This window comes from Amphibalanus amphitrite, unplaced genomic scaffold (genome assembly GCF_019059575.1).
Source record: "Amphibalanus amphitrite isolate SeventyFive unplaced genomic scaffold, NRLGWU_Aamphi_draft 000254F_arrow, whole genome shotgun sequence".
Lineage (NCBI taxonomy): Eukaryota > Metazoa > Arthropoda > Thecostraca > Balanomorpha > Balanidae > Amphibalanus > Amphibalanus amphitrite.
The window spans coordinates 457590-479177 of record NW_024881749.1 but is presented as its reverse complement, the minus strand read 5'-3'; the positions used below and the strand labels follow the sequence as shown (position 1 = coordinate 479177).

At 56.7% G+C, this 21588-nt stretch overlaps 1 protein-coding gene across 1 annotated transcript in view; it reads right to left on the bottom strand.

Moving 5' to 3' along the window:
- Nucleotides 1-2581: 2581 nt before the first annotated feature.
- LOC122386510 (calcium-activated chloride channel regulator 4A-like) overlaps nt 2582-21588 on the bottom strand; it is a 36004-nt gene continuing 16997 nt past the window's right edge. Inside the window, exons 2-10 of the mRNA XM_043375781.1 lie at nt 11838-12138; nt 11390-11549; nt 8143-8248; nt 6941-7531; nt 6292-6708; nt 5740-5916; nt 5162-5267; nt 4514-4918; nt 2582-4105 (exon numbers count right to left, since the gene is read on the bottom strand). Coding sequence (XP_043231716.1) covers nt 3084-4105; nt 4514-4918; nt 5162-5267; nt 5740-5916; nt 6292-6708; nt 6941-7531; nt 8143-8248; nt 11390-11549; nt 11838-12138 — 3285 coding nt within the window. The 3' untranslated portion in view covers nt 2582-3083. The remainder of the gene's footprint in view (nt 4106-4513; nt 4919-5161; nt 5268-5739; nt 5917-6291; nt 6709-6940; nt 7532-8142; nt 8249-11389; nt 11550-11837; nt 12139-21588) is intronic.

Genomic DNA, 21588 nt, shown 5'->3' with positions numbered 1-21588 from the left:
ACAAAATTTTCAAATCGGACCATAAACAAAGATTCTACAGGGTACGGGGACTAAAATTAACGTTTAAAGTGACCTTGACCTTGACCTATGACCTTGACCTCGGATTTTTTTGAATGTGCTACTGCTTCTCGATGAGACGAACACAGTGGTGGCCGAATTTTTCAAATCGGTCTATAAACAAAGATTCTACAGGGTACGGGGTCTAAAAATAACGTTTAAAGTGACCTTGACCTTGACCTATGACCTTGACCTCGGATTTTTTCAAATGTGCTACTGCTTCTCGATGAGACGAACACAGTGGTGGCCGAAATTTTCCGATACCTCCAAAAATGAAAATTTTATAGGGTACGGCGATTTTTAAAGTGACCTTGACCTTGACCTATGACCTTGACCTCGGATTTTTTTAAATGTGCTTCTGCTTCTTGATGAGACGAACACAGTGGTGCACAAAATTTTCAAATCGGACCATAAACAAAGATTCTACAGGGTACGGGGACTAAAATTAGCGTTTAAAGTGACCTTGACCTTGACCTATGACCTTGACCTCGGATTTTTTTTGATGTGCTACTGCTTCTCGATGAGACGAACACAGTGGTGGCCGAAATTTTCAGATCGGACCATAAAAAAAGATTCTACAGGGTACGGGGACTAGAATTAACGTTTAAAGTGACCTTGACCTTGACCTATGACCTTGACCTCGGATTTTTTTGAATGTGCTACTGCTTCTCGATGAGACGAACACAGTGGTGGCCGAAATTTTCAAATCGGATTATAAACAAAGATTCTACAGGGTACGGGGACTAAAATTAACGTTTAAAGTGACCTTGACCTTGACCTATGACCTTGACCTCGGATTTTTTTAAATGTGCTACTGCTTCTCGATGAGACGAACACAGTGGTGGCCGCAATTTTCCGATAGCTCCAAAAATGAAGATTTTATAGGGTACGGCGATTTTTAAAGTGACCTTGACCTTGACCTATGACCTTGACCTCGGATTTTTTTGAATGTGCTACTGTTTCTCGATGAGACGAACACACTGGTGGACAAAATTTTCAAATCGGACCATAAACAAAGATTCTACAGGGTACGCAGTATTTTGACCTCTCAAGGTCAAACGGTTTGACCTAGGAAAAAAAGGTCACCATTTTCGAACTCAGCGTGCCATGGGCTATCTGTATGCCAATTTTGAGCGAAATCATTACTCGAATTTGAATCCGAATACGAATACGACGCTAACTTTATGGACATATTAGCCCTACCGTCTTCTATCTACATACCAAATTTCAGATCGATACCTCGATTTTTGGCCAAGTTATAGCGAAAAAACTGTTCAAAAATGATGACGTAAAATATTCAAACTCAATTTTTGGCAATTCTAGACCTCGTAGAGTAAAACAAAGACCACCATTAGACTCCCCGTGACGAGCTGCATGGAATCGATACCCATTTTATGCAAAAATATCAACTTTGAAATTTGACCTGACCTTGACCTGCCCTTCACCAAAACATGACCTAGGCTGGCCCCAAAGGCTGCCTAACCCACATAATCGCATTTGTCATGTAAAATGAACCATAAAACATGTATCACATGATATTTTCATATTGTGACCCCCGGTGACCTGACCTCGCTGTGACCTGACCTGGTATCAGTGACTTCAGATAGCAAAGTATGTGTTTGACGAACAATGTACCATCGATGGTTTTCAATAACTTACCAATTTACTCGATTTCACAACACATTTCTTGTAATGCCTGTGAACGGTGAAAATCCGAACTTTGACCTGACCTGTGACGTCATCGGTTTGACCTAGGTCAATGAAATTTGGTCACTAGGTAGTTCTCCGGTAGGGCTACCGAACGCCGTTTGAATTTTGAAAATCGGCCGGTTAATTTCCGAGATCTTAGGGGGGCCGAAACGCCTGCCCCCCCCCCCCCCCCCCCGACCTACGGGTGGTAGGGTCCGCCGATAGCCCTACGGGGCGCGGATTAATATTACTGCTGACTGATTTCAAGCACAAATACCTACTGAAAATATTGTGACATCATACGAACAGTCGCTACTTTTTCAGCCACTCAAATGGCTATATCTTTGGCAGGGGGGGGGGGGGGGGGGGGCACTGACGACTTTTGGTCCCATTCTTTCCATGCAAAGCCCATAGGGCTAATGTTAAAATGCCAAAATAAAAGGGGGCACGGTGCCCCGGTGCCCTCCCCGTTCCGCCGCCTATGATCCCGGATAATTATCCCTAATTTTTCAGATGCTGAATACACGCTTTATTTCAATAGTCATTTTCTTTTAAAAAAAATGACGCATTTCATTCATGTTTTCGGGGGACGGGAACCTGTCGAACTGATGTATGCTAACGTGCTGAAGTTTCATATCGCCATGGCGAATCACGTTTAGAAGCTCTTGGCAGAAAACGGGAAGTGGCCGATTCTGCTCCCCTTCCCAGCGCGGGCCGGGGGATGGGGGCAGGGTTCGGCTCAGGGATGTCGAGTGCCGACCTACCATCCTGCAGTCTAGCCAAAAAGGAAATGCATTTAATTTTAAAACTGTTCTTCTTTAAAAAAAAAAAAAACTTTGCATGTAACATTTATTGGGCAGTACATTGTGACTAGATGACGCATACATTGATATCGTCTAATGCTATGTAGGTATAAAATAGTGGTGAAACGAGCCCTGTTTTGTCAAGGTGCTGCTCAGCTGCCTCCGGTTGGGTGCAGTGCCGCACGGTACAAACATCTAGCCCACGAGGGGATGCGCACGGTACAACGGTCAATCTCACGGAGGGATGCGCACCATACAAACGTCCATCTCCCCAGGCGGTGCCACACGGTACAAACACTCGCTGGTCGGACGCAGAGCCCGTTTCACAGCCGAGATGTGGCCTCTGTGCGCAGCCGGGCGCGCCTGGCCTTCTCGCGGTGAGCCCACCGGCCACCTCTTTGGGTTGAACGTGAGCGACAAGCGTCCGGCACGGCCTAGCTCGCGCCTGTCTCACAGTGGGAGTCCGAGGCACGCTGAGGTCGCGCCGTCACCCTCTCTCCCTGTGTCACACTGGGAGTCCACGGCGGCGCGGCGCTACACCTGCGTCACGCTGCGCAGCCGCCGGTCTCCGGCCACAGAGCCGCGCACACTCGGCGGTCCGCCGTCCACCGGGCTGAGGCGCGGCTTGGGCAGGGTGGGCGGCGGCGCGCGGCCTCCCGGCCGGCCGCGCTGCGCCGCCACCAGCGAGTCCTTGTCGCTGGGCCAGCCGGCCGGCTCGCCGCCCTCCGAGAGCGTGTTGTTGTTGCGCTGCCGCGGGTCGGACGCGAGCGAGAGGAACGAGTCGGACGGCTGGGTGCTGACCAGCGAGCGGCCGTCGTAGGTCATGTCCTCGACGTAGGGCGTCTGGTAGCTGTTGTAGCGCGCCCGGCCGGCGGCGCCGCTCTGCAGGTGCGCGGCGCTCAGTGTCAGGCCGTTGCTGTAGTTTCCGTAGCTGTCGTCGGGACTGTGTCGCCGGTGCTCGCGGCCCGTGTCTAGGATGTCCGAGGCGGTCCACATGCTCGGCGTCTGGCCATCAGAGACGATTTTTACACCCGTCTCCTTATCCATGTCGTAGGCGATCTTGACGGGCGTGGGCTCGCGGCTCTCCACAGGCGGCACGGTGACGGTGGTGATGTGTCGCGTCGAGCTCACGCTGCCGGTGCCCGGGTCGGGCTTCCTGCGCCGGTGGCAGAGGAAGTAGTAGAGAGCCAGCAGCACGACCACCAGCATCACGCCTGCCGCGCACAGCAGCACGATGAGCAGCAGCGTGTTGTCGTAGGTGGGCGAGGTCGGCTGCGGCGGCGCCGAGGTCCCGGTCGGCGGCACGGGCGACGGCGTCGGCGGCGGCGGCGGCATCACCACAGACACTATGTTGGAGAGCTCAGCCGCGTTTCCGGCCTCGTCGACCCCGCGGATGGCGAAGAAGAACATGGTGTCGACGGTGTGGAAGTCGATGACGGCGAGGCTGGGCGTGCCGGTCGGCTCAGGCTGGCTCCACTCGGAGACGGCCTGGCACTCGGAAAAGTGGTCCCGCAGCTGGTTTCGGCTCTCCGAGAAACGCACATCGTACAACGCCACTGAAAGCGGGAGAAAGGCGACGTTGTAGTCGTCAAATGAAACATGGCAAACCAGGAAAATCATGGATATATTGTTGACTGCTGCCTAAAATGGTGATAATGTAAAGGAATGGCTGGACTGAACCACACAACCTCAACTTCAGATCAACCCCAACTTCAACAGCTGAATCCTAACTCAACAAAAACTGAACTCCTGAAATCCAAATAAACATCAGTACTGCCGCCCTAAAGCCGGGATGAGCAGTGAACACAGCAGTTCTGATGCCTTCATAAATTTGGTCTTAACGCTGTTAGATGTAACGAACAATGCACTCGGAAAAGTTCAATCAATGCGTTCCATTATCGTTTGCATCATCCACTGCGAAACCCGTTGCGCCTTGGCAGCGACGCTCGACAGCTACCCCATACCTGTTGAATCGGGCTTGCCAAAGTCGTCGCCGGGCGCCGACCAGCTGAAGGCGATCGTCTGCTCCTCGGCGTTCGGCTCGGCCATCAGGTCGGTGACCCGGCTGGGCGGGTACAGATCGACCGTCGGGTCGGCGGCGCCGGTGACCAGCACCCCGCCACCCGAGGCGGTCCGACTCAGGTCGAACACAGGCACCGTGGTGACGTTGCCCACCGTGGAGCCGCAGCAGGGCACCGTGCCGTCGACGGGCACCGCCCGCGGAGCGACCAGGGCACGGCCGGTGACGACCCGCGCGCGCGCGCCGCCCACCTCCACCCGCACAGTGAAGAGCTGACCGGCGTCCGACAGCGCGCCAAACTCGGTGAAGTAGCGCGAGTAGATGCCGTCGCCGTACAGGACGTCCGGAACTGCCGAACACGAAACACTCAGTCAGGGGCTCAAGTACGTGGACGAAGGCAACAGTGCAGACACATTGGTTACAATGCTAGTTCGTAACATAGATGTCGTTGGTGTCAATATAGGGATCAGCTACTATGCCGCCAACAGATTAATGCACCACGGATGGGTGAGCTGATGCTAGGGTCATTCCTCTGAAGCCTCATCTGCATCTAGCCTATATCGGACGCATGTGTGTGGTTGACGCTCAGTACCTCCGAGGCCGTTGTCCAGTAGCGGGATGCGCGTGGTCTCGTTGCCCGGGCCGGTGATGACGCCGTACACCTCAGCGTCCAGCACTGGGGCATTTCCTCGCATCACCTGGGGAGCAGCACAGGTCACCGTGAGCAGAGGAACCCACCCGGGGCTGGGGGTGTACAGAACGATCACTTAGTTCCAGACAGGAACGAGTAGCGGTGTATCTGCTAACATCTCGGGGCTGGATGTGAGCAGTTAGGGCCGCTTTGTTCCAGAGAACGGCGAGTGATAAGATGTTATAGACAGGTTTGGATCATTTAATTGTTCCATAGCATGATGTGTGGGAAGGAACCTTACCAAAGAAATGCGTGGCAAAACTAACGATCCGACATGGGTGGAATACCTTAAAGCTGCTGATCTACAAGTCTTTCACATATCCATGTAACAGACATCGCCTCGCATACTTTAGGACCAACGCTGGGTTTCAGAACATTCGAAATTCTGCCCTTTGCTACGAAAGTAAACAAATGCTACCTGATTCCCATCACTGGAGGTCCATAGAAACCAGTCCCCATGAGGAGTGTCGACCACTCACCGAGGCGTAGACGATGAGTGGCGCACCGGTGGCGTTCAGGGTGCCCGTGCCGTCGGCGCTAGTCCACACCTCGGTGCGCACCGTGTCTTCAGAGGAGGACGGCGACGAGGTCACCTGCACGAAGATGCTGCCGTACGATGGCGCCAGGTTGTCCACCTCGTACTCCCACTGGCCTTGCTGCAGGTGGCGAGCGAAGAGAGGTGGGGTCAGACTCGTGCCAGGGCCCCTGCGTGTCTTGGAACGCTTGGGAGATAGCGTGCCACATGTGCAGGTGATGAAAGCTGAGGCGATAAAGATCTGATTTTGAGACTGGCTGAAGCGTTCGAGGAGCACATCAACGTTCAAGAATGATCGCACAGAATTTGATCCCAGTTGAATTGTACACAGTCCAAGGGCGGCACTTTACTACTTTACAGGCTAATCAATATTTAACTGGTCTGACGGGGCAAAGCATGCATATCAGCCAAAACTACGGCACTGTGCTGGCCGACACCCTGCCGGGGACAGCCGGCGGAGAGACCCCATAGTCCTCTCGGGAGAGGCTCAACTCACCGTGGGCTGCACGGGTGTGTACATCAGGTGGTTGGTGCTGTCCGGGTACGTGTACACCTGCTGCATGGTGCCGCCCGGCGCGCGCAGGCGCACGTAGCCGATGTCGGAGCGCGAGCCGAACAGCACCGTAAAGGTAGTGTTGACGCCGAGCGTGTTGTCGATGAGGAACGAGCCTCGCGCGGTGGCGCCGTTCCCCTCGAACTGGGTGTCCTCGACCTGGACGCGCACCAGCCGCCTGTTGGAGATGTACTTGTCCAAGGTGTACACGTAGGCGTCGGCCAGCGCGTGGAACACGCTGATGGACGTGTGGGTGCCCACACTTACGTCTGGCACCGAGATCACGTCACCGCCGGTCGCCATAGCGACACGTGCTAGGCCCGGCGTCACGAACGGGTAGAACACGACAGCCAGACGAGCCTGCGAAAAGGGAAGAACAATTGTGTTAGTGCGACATGCGAGTGATATCAGTTAATGATAAGTTGAGTTAATACGCGTCTCTTTAGCGTAGCTATTGAATACCAACAACACAATAATGAGCGCTCGCGATATGCACTCCACGCGACTGGCTCAGAGAAGTGTGGTGACTATCGGTCTCCCGTTGGACTCGTCCACCAGTCTGAGCGCGACGCCTCCGTCGTACGGCACTGACCTCTTTGTCCTGCAGACGGCCGATCATGTACTGGATGTCGTCCTCCTGCGGCTGGACCTCGCTGCCGGCGCCGTTGCCGGTCACCCAGATGATGGTGGAGCCGGCAGCCTGCTGCCCCAGCGCCAGCAGCGCGCCGTCCAGGGCGAACCGCCAGCTCTTGTCGCTCTCCATGACATTGTCGGCGATCGGCGGCAGGTTGGCCAGCTCGCCGCGACCCATCAGCGACGCCGGCACCGTGGTCAGGTTGCGGTCAGTCCGATAGGCCGAGCCGAAGTGGCCGATGCCCACCTGGATGCCCGTCGGGGCGTCCCAGTTGATGAACTTGCGGATGGAGTTACTGACATAGTCCCAGCGCTCCTGCTGGCGCATCGTTACTGTGCTCTCGAGAAGGAAGAAGAAGCGGTCGGTGGTTGCCTTGACGACCCTGAAGTTGACCTCCGGTGGCGTTGCGTTGGCGTTCGGTGGGTTGTTGCCGTTATGGAAGTCCTCGTGAGCCTCCATCACCTCCCAGACAGACTTCTCTCCGCACAGCAGGTTGTGCTTGGTCGGAGCAGAGCTCACATGGTTGCTATCATCACAGAAGTTCTTCACCTGTCGGAAACAATCGGAAATGTGACTTAGGTGTGGTGGCCTGAGCTGATGGAAAACGGTCTTTACCGCAGAAACGACACTCTACGCAGGCTGGGACCAACAGTGGCGCCACCTGCTGGGGCAGGCCGCTCGATTCTGTAGCAGAACTTATCCCTTTGACCAAGGCGTTGGCCTAGATGGCTCGAGCTAAGATGAATGAGTTCATTCTGACGATTGGCAAGTGGCAACGTTCGGTCGTTGGTGACGCGCAAACGGTACGCATTGTCCTATAATACCTACTAAGGACGAAGTTTTTCAAGGCATACGAAAGACAACGTGTCTATACATAGATGCATAGGTAGGTACGCTAGGATCATGTTTGAAACTAATGGCACTGCAACTATATTGTAAGCATTTGTGCTACAACTTGCAAATATAAAAGCTGAATTTGACAAATGAAGTTTCCTCGGGCGTTCTTGCTATGAGAACGGACTAAACAAACGTAAAAATGAAGTGCTAGGTTAAGACTCCAATGGCTCAACTTGATTGATGTCAGTTGTCCGAGATTGCTTGTTGCCACTACTCTGCCTGGCTTTGGCGCTCACACTCTCAACATCGACCGCGTGACCCACCTGTCTGAGAGCCTGCAGGTACATGACGGACGAGGCGACGGCGTCGTTAGTCTCGTTCAAGAACGGGACGAAGGTGCAAGTGTTGGAGCTCTCCTCGCAGCCAGACCTGCAGGAGACAAAGAACACCACATTAGTTCAGGAATGTGACGCACTACGCTGTACGCAGCCCGGAACAAGATTAACAGAACAATCGCCATCCAAGCTGCATGAAACAGTGGAGTGTGAACAAAGACAGTTTCGCAGACTGGCCCAGGCATTTGCGATCCTTCCACATATTTGGTAGAAGCGAGCTTCGTCTGGCTCTGCGTTATCAAAACCTTAACCCTATTCCTGGCGGGCTCCGCCGGGACAAGAAACTGGCGGGGGGGGGGGGGCCGATTCGGCCCCCCTGAGATCTCGAGAACGAAGCAAGATAGCGACAAGCGGTAAACGGCATCGGATACGCATGGAAAAGGTCTACAATTTTTACTAAGGTCATTTTCAGGTCAGGTCAAAGATGACGTCACAGGGGTCGAAAAAGTCAAAATGGCGGCGCTAGATATGGAGAGAGTTTTTCTCGAATAACTTTCGAATTAGTCAAGATAAGAACAAACTAAGGGCATCATCGTGATCCTCTCGTCAATCCGCATCGAATGATATATATGTTGACCTCGAAAGGTCAAGGTCAAAGGTTGACCTCAGGTCACGTGACCTCGAGGTCATCATGTATATCATTCGATGCGTCTTGACGAGCTGAACACAATGAGACCATCCACGCGTCTGTATCTTGTTCCTGTACGGAGTTATTGGCCAAAAACCTTTGGTGACCTTTGATGACGTCACATGACCTCACAGCTGCCCAACAGCAAAACAGACCTCAAGGTAGTGAAGGTTGATCGTATATGAAGTCATGTATGGTATATGGGGCCATTCCGACCCGTTTTAGTGGTAAAAACAGGGAGTTGATTTTTCCCCCATTGACTTATAATGGGGAGGTCGCGAAACTGACCTGACCTTAGGTCACCGATATCAAAATTCCGAGACATACAAATTGCACATACTGGTACCCTAACTAAAGCCTGAAGAGAAGAAATTGATCGGTCAAAAACTCTAGCTCTGGCGTGATTGCAAACTTTTCTGAGGTAGGGTCACCAAACCGCCTCTGGTGACCTGACCTGAGGTCAGATCAACTCAAAATTTTCAGACATGTTGCGTAGAAGCCTTATAGGAAAAGTCAGAAAATTTGAGCTTCCTAGCTCAACGCGTTTGGGAGAAATAACCAAAAAACCTCAGGGGGGCTCCTGAGGCCCCCCCCCCGCCAGGAATAGGGTTAACTTGTATGGAAAAATCTGGGATGTCGGAAGGATACAGCGCTTGGGCCTCTGGGGGCTACCATCACTGGAAGGAATACAATAGGTACAGATATCCGGCACCAGAGTGGAGGGAATGTGTATTACGACTCCACCGATCGAACGTTAGCACCTGTCTCAGGCACCGGAAGGCGCCTGCTCCCGGCCCAGAGGCCCTCGTCTGGTTCGATTGCCCGGTGTGGCGCCCGATGGGACAGGTGAAGGAAGCAGTGGTAGGCGATGGTAGAGACTGTGCAGGAGACTGTGTGGAAGTTGTGGAGTTTGAAGCAGGAGCAGTGGTAGTGGTGGTGGCGGTGTGTGGTGGTGGCGGTGGTTTTGTTGTCATCGGCCTGATGATCCGGTGGTGCTATGACTGCGACGGGACGATGTTGGCGGTTATGACAATAACCTTTAGGTATAGGTACATGGAAGTGTGACAGAGTTTGGCGTCTGGCACTGCGATATTTGGATAACTGATGTGGTACTTAATAGAAGGCGCGAATTGTAGTGATGGCTGTGTGAGAGGCTACAGCCACACGCCCGTGGCTTGGCTAACAGCGAAGCTATGCTGAATTTTCCGCGCATGTTGTGCTGGGTTCCGCGGTATGTGTGGCAATGTGTCAGCGCTGCGTTGACGCACGCGACAAGCATATAAGAGAATAGAGCCGAGGCAGCTCCGATAGCGCAGCATCTAGAGCCGGGGCAGCTCCGATGGCAGAGCATATACAATATACATAGAGGCGGGGCAGCTCCGATGGCAGAGAATAGTGCTGGAGCAGCTCCGGCAGCAGTCAGCTTGCAGCACAGTATGAGCCGGAGCGTCTCCCACCGTAGAACGCCATTGCCAAACGACGTCAGTGCGTGGTGTACACTGTACACTGTACAGGGACCCACGCGGGCTGCAGAAGCTGCAGGATCGGCACAGCGGTGCGTCTGAGGACGGGCGATGCGACAGCGCCTGAAATTGTTGAAATGTGCCGTTTAAAAACAACTACCTAAACAACTTTCATGGGAAGATTTGTTTTCGATCAACTGGAGAGCAATGAGATAAGGAATGGAAATCCGAAGAGTTTTTGGAAGTTGCAGCTTTTTGGGGAGGAGGACCACTCCCGCAGCATGCAAGACGGCCTTCCTGGGCCCAATCTTACCAAATGCCGTGAATGCGCATTGACGGCATTTGGTAACATTCAGAACTATTCCACATTCACTTACCTATTCATTCATTCAGGCAACATTCATTATCATTCACGATATCAAAATCATTGGACGAGATTACCTATATTATGTAAATAAAAAGGATATTTTTGATATCAGTGCCGTAAACTCCGGCCAGTGCTGCCAAATCCCATTTACGGCATTGGTGAGATTGGGCCTGGATCCGCCCATGCCATGGTTGCGGCGGTTCGGCATATTTCCACACCAGTGCAGGCCCGGTCTGACAATCTGACACCGGTGGGCTGGCGTACGGGTCACACAGTGGGGCTGCATGCCAATCACGCTAAATGATCTGGCCGTAATTTGAAGCTGTCCTTGACTGACCTGACCGCAAATAACAGGTCGATTAGAGCCGCGAACGAATGGTACGAGGGGCGTTGTTCAACTACCTTATGCGGCAAAAATTATAGTCGAAAGTCGAAACCAATAGTGCATCACAGAAGTGAAGTTTGAGAAAAATGTTTTTAGTGTTCAATGCGTTATAGCCTGATCCCATGTGCTCCTGGTCAATATTCCTCTATAAAGTGTGTCGACAGCGAATCTGATTGCACATATTGGTCGTTCCGTATCTCTCTTCAATACGCTCGTCCCGGCCGGTTCTGTCCGGACGGGCCCGGCAGACTATACGCTGCTCGGCCGTCAGTCCCTCGGTGTCCACTCTGGGTCATACGGTGTCTCCACTCCACACCGCATAGTATACTCACGGCTCGACGGTGCCGGCGACGGGCGCGTCGGCGCAGCCGGTGGGGGCCCACTGGCCGGCCGACAGCTGGTAGAAGGACGGATACAGCGGGTCCTCGGCGTAGCCGGCCTCCTCGAATACGCCCCAGCGGTACTTGGCCCACTCGTGCACCAGCACGCGCGCTGCCGGAGATGGGCGGCCGTTAGCGGTCAGTGGGCGGGGTAAGAGCTGGGGAAGACGGCTGATGTTCTCCACAAGCTGCTGACTCGCTACCTGGTCTGAGATGGCCCTCGGCGTTCACCGCTATAAGGTCACTTACCTATCAACTGCACAAAATTGGCAGCAAACTTGGTTGAATGGACACTCAAAACTGAGCGAAATCACCACTGCCAAGCACCGAATGGACCCATAACTAATACCGCACCGGCTGCAGATGGGCGAGCCGGCCGGCACGCCGGAGCCCATCTCACCTTGATCGCCATAAGTCTCCGTGTCGCCAGAGGCGACGAAGTCGGCGGCGAACTGGACGAAGGCGGCCGGCTGTCCGCAGAGGCCGGCCTGATGCGTCCACGGCGCCGCGCCGTACACCGGGTGGGCAGAGCTGACCCTCACGTCCGACGTCAGGTAGCTCTGGGTGGTGGCCTGGCCGGGCGTGGCGCCGCCCGTGCAGCTGCGGGGCCACGAGCTCGGCACCACCACCGTCACGTCGCGGAAGAAGGCCCGCCGACTGGTCGCGGTGTATAGGTAGGAAGAGGCGTTCCCAACCAGTTGCTGAAACGAAAAGTGGATTATTTATTTGAGGTGTTGAAAGACAGCTACCATTAAAGAAACTTACAAATGAAAGCAGTGTACCTGGAAATGAATTTTCTCTCGAACAATGTCTACCGTAAGATGTTTACTCAAGACCGTGCATAGATTATTAATCTTCTGATCCAGTCACATCAAAGAATCAGATATTCGTCTACATGGAATCGTCGGTCCATAAATTCACAGGTTATTTGTTTCATCCGCCTTGAAACGGCCGTCGCTTCTCACGATGCCATCGGTCCGGCTCGGTACCAGCGGCGCCCCTCGCCCACCGATTACACCTGCAAATCTGACCTTGTTTGCGATCAAATCGCCCATTGACCCCACCATCCCGCGTTCGTTTCGCGTCCGTCAAGTGGTTGCCAACGAGCCGAACCCGGCAATTAAACGTCCCGTGCGCCGGCAACCGATCCGTTCGAGTGTGCGCACCCCATCGGCCGAGCGCTAACTACCCTGTTTTCATGCGACGGCAAGCGAGTGGTGACCTTGTCGGGTCACGGGTCGGGCTGGGTTGCGTGTATCGCGGGAGCGGGGAGGGGGGATGGGGGCGGCGCCGACCACGAGCCGTGCGCTATTGCACCGGCGTGGGCTGCGGCGGCCGGGTAACAGCGGACGGCTGTGTTTGTCGCCTGCGTTTTCCGGGTAAGAATGAGAGTGTCATTCGGAGAAGCTGTTGCTGAAACATGCCTCCTGCGGATGGAAGAAGAATGTTTTCCCGATGTTCGGGAAACCGAACATGTGCGTGGCGATGGGGCCCCGCCCGGCGTTCTTCGACTAGCAGGAAGGAAAACTAAATGCGCACTGTGCAGGAAGATATAATTCGTCCGACCCCATGCCAAGCGCCCATCCAATACCCACAGCGAATATCCGTGTGAAGTGAATCCCATTTTTGAGTGTATACCAAAGCTCAAAAGTCAAAGCGATAAAAGCAGGGATTTGCTGGACCGATGGGGTTTACCCCAGATCTCCGTTCCCCGTCCCTGATCCCCTGTTGCCCCACCCAATTACGGCCACTACAAGCAGCAGCGCGTGGCCGTTGGCAGCCATAAATAATGCACGCATGACACAATCAATGGATGGGAACAAAGGGCGGTGACGGGCGGACGACGGGAGAGGGGACGCCGGTCAGTTCACCGCCGGGCGGTGGCGGACGGACGACGGGAGGGGGGACGCCGGTCAGTTCACCGCCGGGCGGTGGCGGGCGGTAGCGGACACTGGCGAGTAACGGGCGGTGGCGTGTGGGTGATGGGGTGGTGCAGTCGCGTGTGGTACCGATCACTGAAGCACATTACTCCCGTGAAGTCGTGCACTGTGACACGGTGACCGGAAGGGCTGGCGCTGGGGACCGGCACCGCCCCCCGACCGAGTCCCGTTTCAGCGGCCGGGTGTACGGATGATGTTGCGCGGGCCGATACTGCACGGGCTGCAGTGCAACATTGCAGCGGCGGTGCGCAGGTGTACTCGGCTGCATTGTTGACCGGTGACACCAGCTGGCGACCTGGCCGGTCAGCTCCCAGAGTGCAGAGCGCAGCGCACTGAGCAGGACGCGGGCCCCGCCCCCTCGGCCGCCATCGACACGGCCCGGCCCAGTCCCGCACATGGCACATGGGAGGAAAATGGCACCGCTACGAACAGAGACGCCGGAGGCCTTGTTTCCTATTCTTGTCGGTTTTCTAAATATTCTTACTCTAGCTTTCAAATCAAACATGACCTGGATTAAATTTTTCCTCCACATTTTGAAAGTATTTCTTAACATCATGTGTGCGTAAAGCACGCAAAAAAAGTTGTGTAATACATATAGGTCGCTGTGAGACGCTGGCCGTCAACTGTGCATGGGCTGCAGGGCACACAATGTCGCTGATACCAAACTTTCTCGGATATAGAGGAAAAACATTTCTTTCCCGTCTATAGGCAACACTGCCGTATGTAGTATGTACCCGGTAGACAAAAACTGGTAAACGGACTGATGACGGGCACACATGAGCAATATCACCGCGTTCAAATAAGCACACAATCGGTGCGTCAACCCGTTATCGCTCGTGTAAACTCCGTGTTCCGTGAGAAACCGCCTCCAATATTGACCAAAGATATCTACCGGCGGCAGGCTGCCACATACGGACGGAGGCGGGGGCGGGGGCGTAGCGCGTCAACAGCGCAGCGCCGCCCGTATGCCCCATCCATCAACCGACAGGGTGGGTCAACACAGCGGACATCACCTTTGTGACCGGTCCGGGCCGGATCGTGGAGAATTCTCCCGTGAAGGCGCCCCGCCGAGCGCAGCTAAAAAATAGCCACCCCAGCTGCGACCGGACCGCCGCGCCGGTGGGGGACAGGGGACACGGACTGGGTGACATGGGACAGGGCGACGGGGAGAGACAATGTGGAAATGGGAAGAAAGGGGGGGATGGAATGGACAGGGAATGAAACTAAGAACTTGGAGAGGAATTTAACTGAAAATGAGTGATAAAAGTAGGTATTTGGTGGAGGCTTGCATCATTAAACAACACAGTCGGTCACCAATAGTTAACGCTGCAGTTTTGCTTTCTGTTTTTTTGCTTATTATCCAGGTGGAAATAGAGCCGAGACAGCTGCGCAAATTCTCACAGAAGCCGCGATTTAATCTGCTATTGTCCTGGGTCGCAGCGGCTGTGTTTTCGCGCTGCCGCTGCTAATCTGCAGGTGTGCACCCATCGGCCGTACCCGGAGACGGCAGCCGTCTCCATACCTGGCCCACTTCGAGACCCGCGCCGAGGAGCAGGGGTGGACCGCGCGGGGGCGGAGGGATTGGACAGATCGCAGCGCACCGTGCGGCCGAGATACCGCGGCGTCCGACACCCCGCCGCTGCGGAGGGCCGTATTTTCGTCACCGGCCGGCTATCATAACAGGATCGGCGCGCGGCGGTCCGATGCGGGCCGGCCGCGTCGGACGGACGGCCGTCGCGGCAGGACTCCGTGTCGCCTGGCGCGGCCCCCGCTGCTGGCTAATGAGACAGGACCCACCGCCGGCCACTCCAGCGGTCACCCGGGCTGTCCGAGCGCCCGCGTGTCGCGGAGGTATGCCACCGAAACCCGGGCGACACGGGACAGTGTGGGCAAACGTTGTTCCCCAGCCGACTCCGGCCAGCTGAAATATGTGACGGGAGGGGTTCAGGGGCTGGCGGCGCCATGTCCGTATTTCACTGTTCACCAGGCCAGGAAAATGGATTTCTTTTGTTTCGTAGACATAGCTGAACACTGAACAGGTTCAAATAAATTTCACTTGTTCTACAGAAGACCCATGGGACGTAATAACAGATGCCGAGCTGGAGCAAACCAAGACCAACCAAAGTGCAAACTTGCTCTAGACAACTCCAAGGTACGTGTTTACGACGTGAGCAAAACGCTCACGAATCACGCCACATGTTCGATGTTTGAATCACGGTCCCTTCGTGTCACGTCGCGGTTGATTGCAGTCATTAATGGGCCGATACCGGAAACCGGCCTTGGCAGTGTATCCCTGAACAGCTCACGCACTGCCGGAGGAAATCCGGGCCCCGCCGGTGTTTGCCCGGGCTCCGACCCGACCCGGTCGCCGACTTACCCGTGTAATCTCCAGCTCACACGGGCCTTTCGGCGAACGAACAGCTCGCGTATCGTGTGTACCGTGCTACACATTGGCTGACGTGTGCCCCTGAACGACCCGGAACCTCGATTTAGCTCCGCACCGGGATATATAGGCCGATGGATTTGTAAATCCTAAATCCGATTTCTTGGGGATACGAATTAACAATATGGTATCAGATTATCTGGATGAATCGATGGCACCTCAGGTGGTGCTAGATCCGTCAGTTGCGATGGGGCGGCCGGAGTGGAGTGGTGTAAAATCGGCGCTGGTCTCCGCGTAAGGAGGGATGTGTCTGATGAGCCGGGCAGGGAGCGGGTCGCAGCCCACTGAGATGTGACCTGGCTACCCGTCGGAGGCTGTCGCCCGAGGAGGACGAGAAAGTCAAAGGCTCAGTGCTCCATTTTACTTGGAGCATGATACGGCCGTGTATAGAGTCGAGCTTTACGGGTATCGACTTCAGGACACTCTAACCACGAAGGCCTCTGAGAGGTATGCGTCTGAGGCGCCTCAGGCCCAGCCCAGTTCTGAGACCGTCGGAGCCGGACGTGGCGTCACCGCGGTGCTCTGGGATCTCAGGTGCTCGGTCGGCTCAGAACCGACCACTTGAGCCAGATAGCGCCCCGCCGCGGCTCTGGTGGAAGACATTAGGCCGCTTTACGACTTCCTAATGCCGCTCCGGAGCGCGCCGGTCGGCTCTCCGGGCCGGGATAGTGTGTCGGCTGACCGGCCGCGCGGCCAGAGGCGGGGTTATAGCCCGTGTTTGGAGGCACAGCGCCCATCTCGGCAACCCTGATATCGTGCGGCCCGTTGTTTGTGCCGTCACCGTGAGCGCACCATGAAATGTGAGCCAGCGCTCGTCCCCCATGTTACGCTCCCCTCACTATCACTGTGTTTTGTCCCAGAGAGCACCGATTGATATCACATGGACCCGTGGGCGGCTGTGGCAGCAGCAGGGACAGCCGCGCGGAGGTCACGAGCCGGCATCTGGGCCATCTTGCATACTGAAGTCGGTGTCCTTGTGCGAGATGTGTCGGGTCGGCCGGCGGGCGGGTGAGAGGGCGGCCCCGCCCAGCCTCCGAGGGCGTGTCCCTGCTCTCCAGCTGACCTGACCTGGCCGCAATACCGGTCCGAATGGCGGCGCAGCGGCGCGGGAGCTGGGAGACCCTGCACCAGTCGACGGCCGGGAGATACTCGGCCTTTGTGGACGTGGTGCACCTGGAGGCCACCGCGGCCGGGATGTGACCGCGAACTGACCGATACAGTCTTAACTCCGGAGGTGTGCGCTCCGACGCCCCGTGACCTGACCGACTCGGGGAGAGACGGACAGAAGGGTGGCGCCGACGCCCAGCGCTCCCGAAAAACGGACGGTAAAAACACGCCACACTGATGCCGCCGTCATGGTAATGGATGCAAGCATGGTGGCTTTTTGTCGGAGCGCTTAGCGCCGCCGGGCCGTATCATTAGGGCGGCCAGGGCGGCAATTGCGGCCGATTTGGTGTTTGTTGAGAGCGTGCAGCGCCGCCGGAGGCAGGACTGGGCGCAGAGGCCGACCTCCAGAATCGCCCCAGGGTAGGCCGGCCCGCAAACAGACCTGTTTCTGGAGCGTGTCTCTCTCTCTCTCTCTCTCTCTCTCTCTCTCTCTCTCTCTCTCTCTCTCTCTCTCTCTCTCTCTCTCTCTCTCTCTCTCTCTCTCTCTCTCTCTCGTCCGACCGGCACGGCTCTTGCACAGGTAGTCGACTCTAACAGTAGTGCCGGTGGTTAGTTGTGTCGAAACCGTCCTTTCGGGCATTGCACGGCTAATTTAGGGTCCTGCGCGAAACATGGCGGCAAATTGACACAGTTTCCGAGGTCAATGCCGACCACACATCGCCATAATAGAGCGCTGGTCAGAATAAAGTAATCACCATAAAAAGATATCCAGAGTAATTGCATAGCACTGAGTTTGAAAACGTCCCGTATCCCAGTGATTCATGCGCCGTTGAGCCGGCCGAATTTGCATTTACTAGCCACCACGTGACCGCCAAAGAAATGCGGACTATTCAGCGAGAGGTCTCTGCGAGCGGGGAGCAGGTCAGAAAACAAACAGACAGTGCAGTGATATGCATCTGGGTCTGCTGCCCACGGAGCCTTTGTGACCGCGGAGTGGCAGGGGCGGGGAGCGCCGAGACGGCAGCCCACCCACACCGGGACTGCGGCGGCCTCCTAGTATCGCACTGCACTGGTATGGACCGCGGCCGGGGAGCCCCGCAGCTGTCCCAGTCTGACCTTCCCGGCGCCGCGGGTTCGGTCCCCACCCCGCCCCGCCCCGCCGCTCACAGCGTGCCCCAGCGCTGCAGCGGCTGCGGGGCGTGGCCACTCGTGATGGCCGCCCTCTCCGCCGCCGGAGATGACCTCGCTGCAGTGACCCGGCCCCGTCCGTCAGACCACCGCGCCGGCCGGACCGGCCCTGCCCTTCTCTCCGCCTGTTTGTACGCACGGTACTTACGACAGACGCCGAGCAACTAAACAGCCCCGGGGCCTGTACACACATACTTAGGGCGTCTCTGGTGGGGGGCCGACCGGGCGCCGCCGCCCGCCGCCGGCAGTCGGGCCCACAGCAGTCACCGCGGCGCGACGGCAGTTTATTTACGGCGCTGTCCTCGGGCGTTTTAACCTGTCGTAAGTCCTCAGGTGCGCTCCGCCGTGGCGTAAGGAGACGGTAATCGCAGCATCAACGCATTCCTGTTCATAAACAAACAGCTGTCAGCGGCCGAGAGCAGAGTGCGGTGGGACGGTCGCCTCAGGGCACAGCCAAGGTCGCCAGAAGGAGCCGCAGAGGGCGCAGCGATGAGACATAATAAGGGTGCAATGGATGGAGAGCAGCCACAATTGGACGGCAATTGTGGGTGCAGCGCGACCGTCTCAGCCGTGGAGGGATTGAAGGCAGCAGATGAAGATAGACTTAGAGGTCAACTAGGCATCCGTTTGCCAGAGCTGGACCCAACGCGGATCTTCTCATTGTGCGAGATTCGAGCGTTGGCAGCCACACACACAGAGGTTAAATACGCTTAAAAACATGTAGACCATTCCCGCTAAAATCTGAGTTGCCAACTGAGAGTGAGGACACCCTTTCTGTTTCGGTCGCTCCCAGCCCGTCACGGCGGTAGCTCTGACCCATGGCTGCCTGCTGAGGACATCCTCTCTGTCCCGGTCACTCCGGGCCGACAGTCACCTCAGGGAGTCCGATGGACGGCCTGTCGGACCGACGCCGACACGGTCCCTCGCCCTGTGATGACGGCGTGTTCGTGAGCCACCGCGCGCAGCTGATCACCGGAGCGCACATAAGCTGACGTCTTCATCAGCGCACGGCGGCGGGCCGGGGTCAGGTTTCGATGTGATTTGTTCTCGTGTACTGACGAGATGGTCGTCTGTGATTGGTTCGATACCAGGGTGATTGGTGACGTCACACTGCGGCGGCCGGGAGCGGTGTTTGGTGACGCGGAGTCACGGGATCGCGGCTGGACGCCTGTATCTCCGTATTGGTAGGACCCGGCGGCGGATCACCCATAGTATCTCCGTATTGGTGGGACCGCGCGGCGACCGCAGAACCGCGGCCTATCGCGGCCTACCCGGGTCATAAACCAGTCGATAATGGCTGTCGGCGGCGGCGGCGGTTATTAGACGCGATACGGCCGCCGTCGGGCGGAGATTGGGGGCCCGTGGTAAAGCGCGACCATCGGCCAGTACCATCGATACTCGGCCTGTATCGCGCCATCTCGCCCAGGAATGTCAAAAGGAGCAGACGCAGCTCGAATTCCGCCAATTGGTCCGTGCCGCCAGTGCCCACGGTCACGGGACAGTGCCAATGCGTCTCAAGAAAATATTCGTGAAGCTATTGGTATGCTGCTCTACTGAGACATTGGTTAAAAGGAGTTGGTATCATACGGACATTTTTCCGTCTATATCGTCTTGATTCTGCTACTTCAATGATTAGTGTCAACTTTACACTAAAACACTCAAACACAATCAGCTTTTTCAAATTAATAGCAATCCCATATGAGTAATGACTGCCGTCCATACCAGTCTATCGTGCCCCGGAGCCTGTCGGCGGCTGGCACGTCCAGTCACGTGATCGGCTCTGTATCGCCAGCTGCCGGTCACGTGACAGCTAATTGCCGCCGTCGGTCGGCGCTTTGTCGATGCGGCGCCGGGCGCTGCACCATCGCTGCCGTCGGCCCCGGCGCTCGTCGATGGCCCGCGCGGGAGCGAGGAGCTTCGGTCATGACAGCCCCACTCAGTCAGGCTGGCAGGAAATCCACACAGGGCGGCATCGGAGCCAGGGCAGTTCGCGGAGCCTGGACGGTGCTTTGCGGGACGCTGCCGGCGGCGCCAGGTCAGCGCCAGCTCAAATCACCCACACAGACACACACACTGGGGCATTTGGAGCCGACTCGGCGCCCGCCGCCGCCTCTGGCCGTCTGTCGTCGCCTCTCGCCACCTGTCGGGCTCCCAACAGAGCCCGTAATGCCCACGTCGGTCGGTGATTAAAATTTAAATGGAACTACTCTCCTGGGAACATGCAACGGCCAACTAAACGGGGCCTGTCAACCGCCGGCCGGGCGTGGGGAGGGGCCGGCGGGGCGGTCGGGGCTGCGCTGTGGATATCGGCCACGCGGCGGTCCGGACTGCCCGGGACTCCGGGCGGACAGCGTCGCTCCCCAAACGTTTGAAGCGTGACGCTGTTCGGGGTCAAACGGTGTTATTTACCGGGCACACGGGCTATTACGCCGTCCCAGCGGCCAAACTGGGGCGTGATCCGACCCTGAAACGCCGCGCCGCTCGGACAAATTAGCCCTTTCGTACAAAATTGGCACCCCATAATGGCGAAGATTATAGAGAGGGACGGCGCTCCCGAGCGCGGTTCGACTGGGCGACGCGTGTGCCATATGGCATTTAACCAAATCGATTTGTATGCGTGGCAGGCGGGATGCTTCACGTGCCAGCGGGCTCGCACTGCTCCGATGAACTCGGTCGGCAGTCTCAGCAGCTCAGTGTTATTCTGCCGGTGCCGGGCGGACACGGGATATGATTACCGATTTTGATCCGTGTAAACACGCCTAAGACCAGATGTTTTCATTGGCCGGGTCCTTTGAAGATGCCAATCCCGTTTGGAACACATGGGTGGGTCCGGATAATCCTCGGTAGCGGCAGTTCACCTCACCGGAATGCGCCGGTCATAATACGCCGGCCCTGACGAGCCCACCGTGGCAAGGCATATGATTACCGCTAATTTGGGCCAGTCAAGAAACCCGAACCAGCGCCTGGCGTCACAGGTGCAGGCGAGACACGGATCCAGCCGGAGCCCCGAGTTTAGTCACCGGGCGGCGCGCTGACTCAGACTGACTCCGCTGCGGCCGTCAGGGCGCGTCCACAGGTACTCGGGAGATGCGCCGCGCGGCAGACGGTCGCCGTTCAGCCGCGGACGGTGGCGGACACTGGTCCCGGTGACAGTGGGACCGGTGGCTGGGACAGCGGCAGTAGCGGTGCACGCTGCTGAACAGACAGCGCCGTCCGTCTGCCAGGCCGGCGCGGCGAGTTCAGAGCGGCGCGGGGGCGGCGGCGTCGACAGACGGCGACGATCGGTGCGCGGCGGAGACAAAGGGCGGCGAGGCGCACAATGGCCGTCGGCGCGGCGGCGCGACATGTTGCTGATGGCTGTCCCCGGACCCGGTGACTGCTGTGCGCGGCTGCACACACGCTGCCGGCGGGGTGCGATCGGTCAGTCCGCCGCCCCGGACGGACCGACCAGCTGCGGCCCCCGGCAGCTCCCA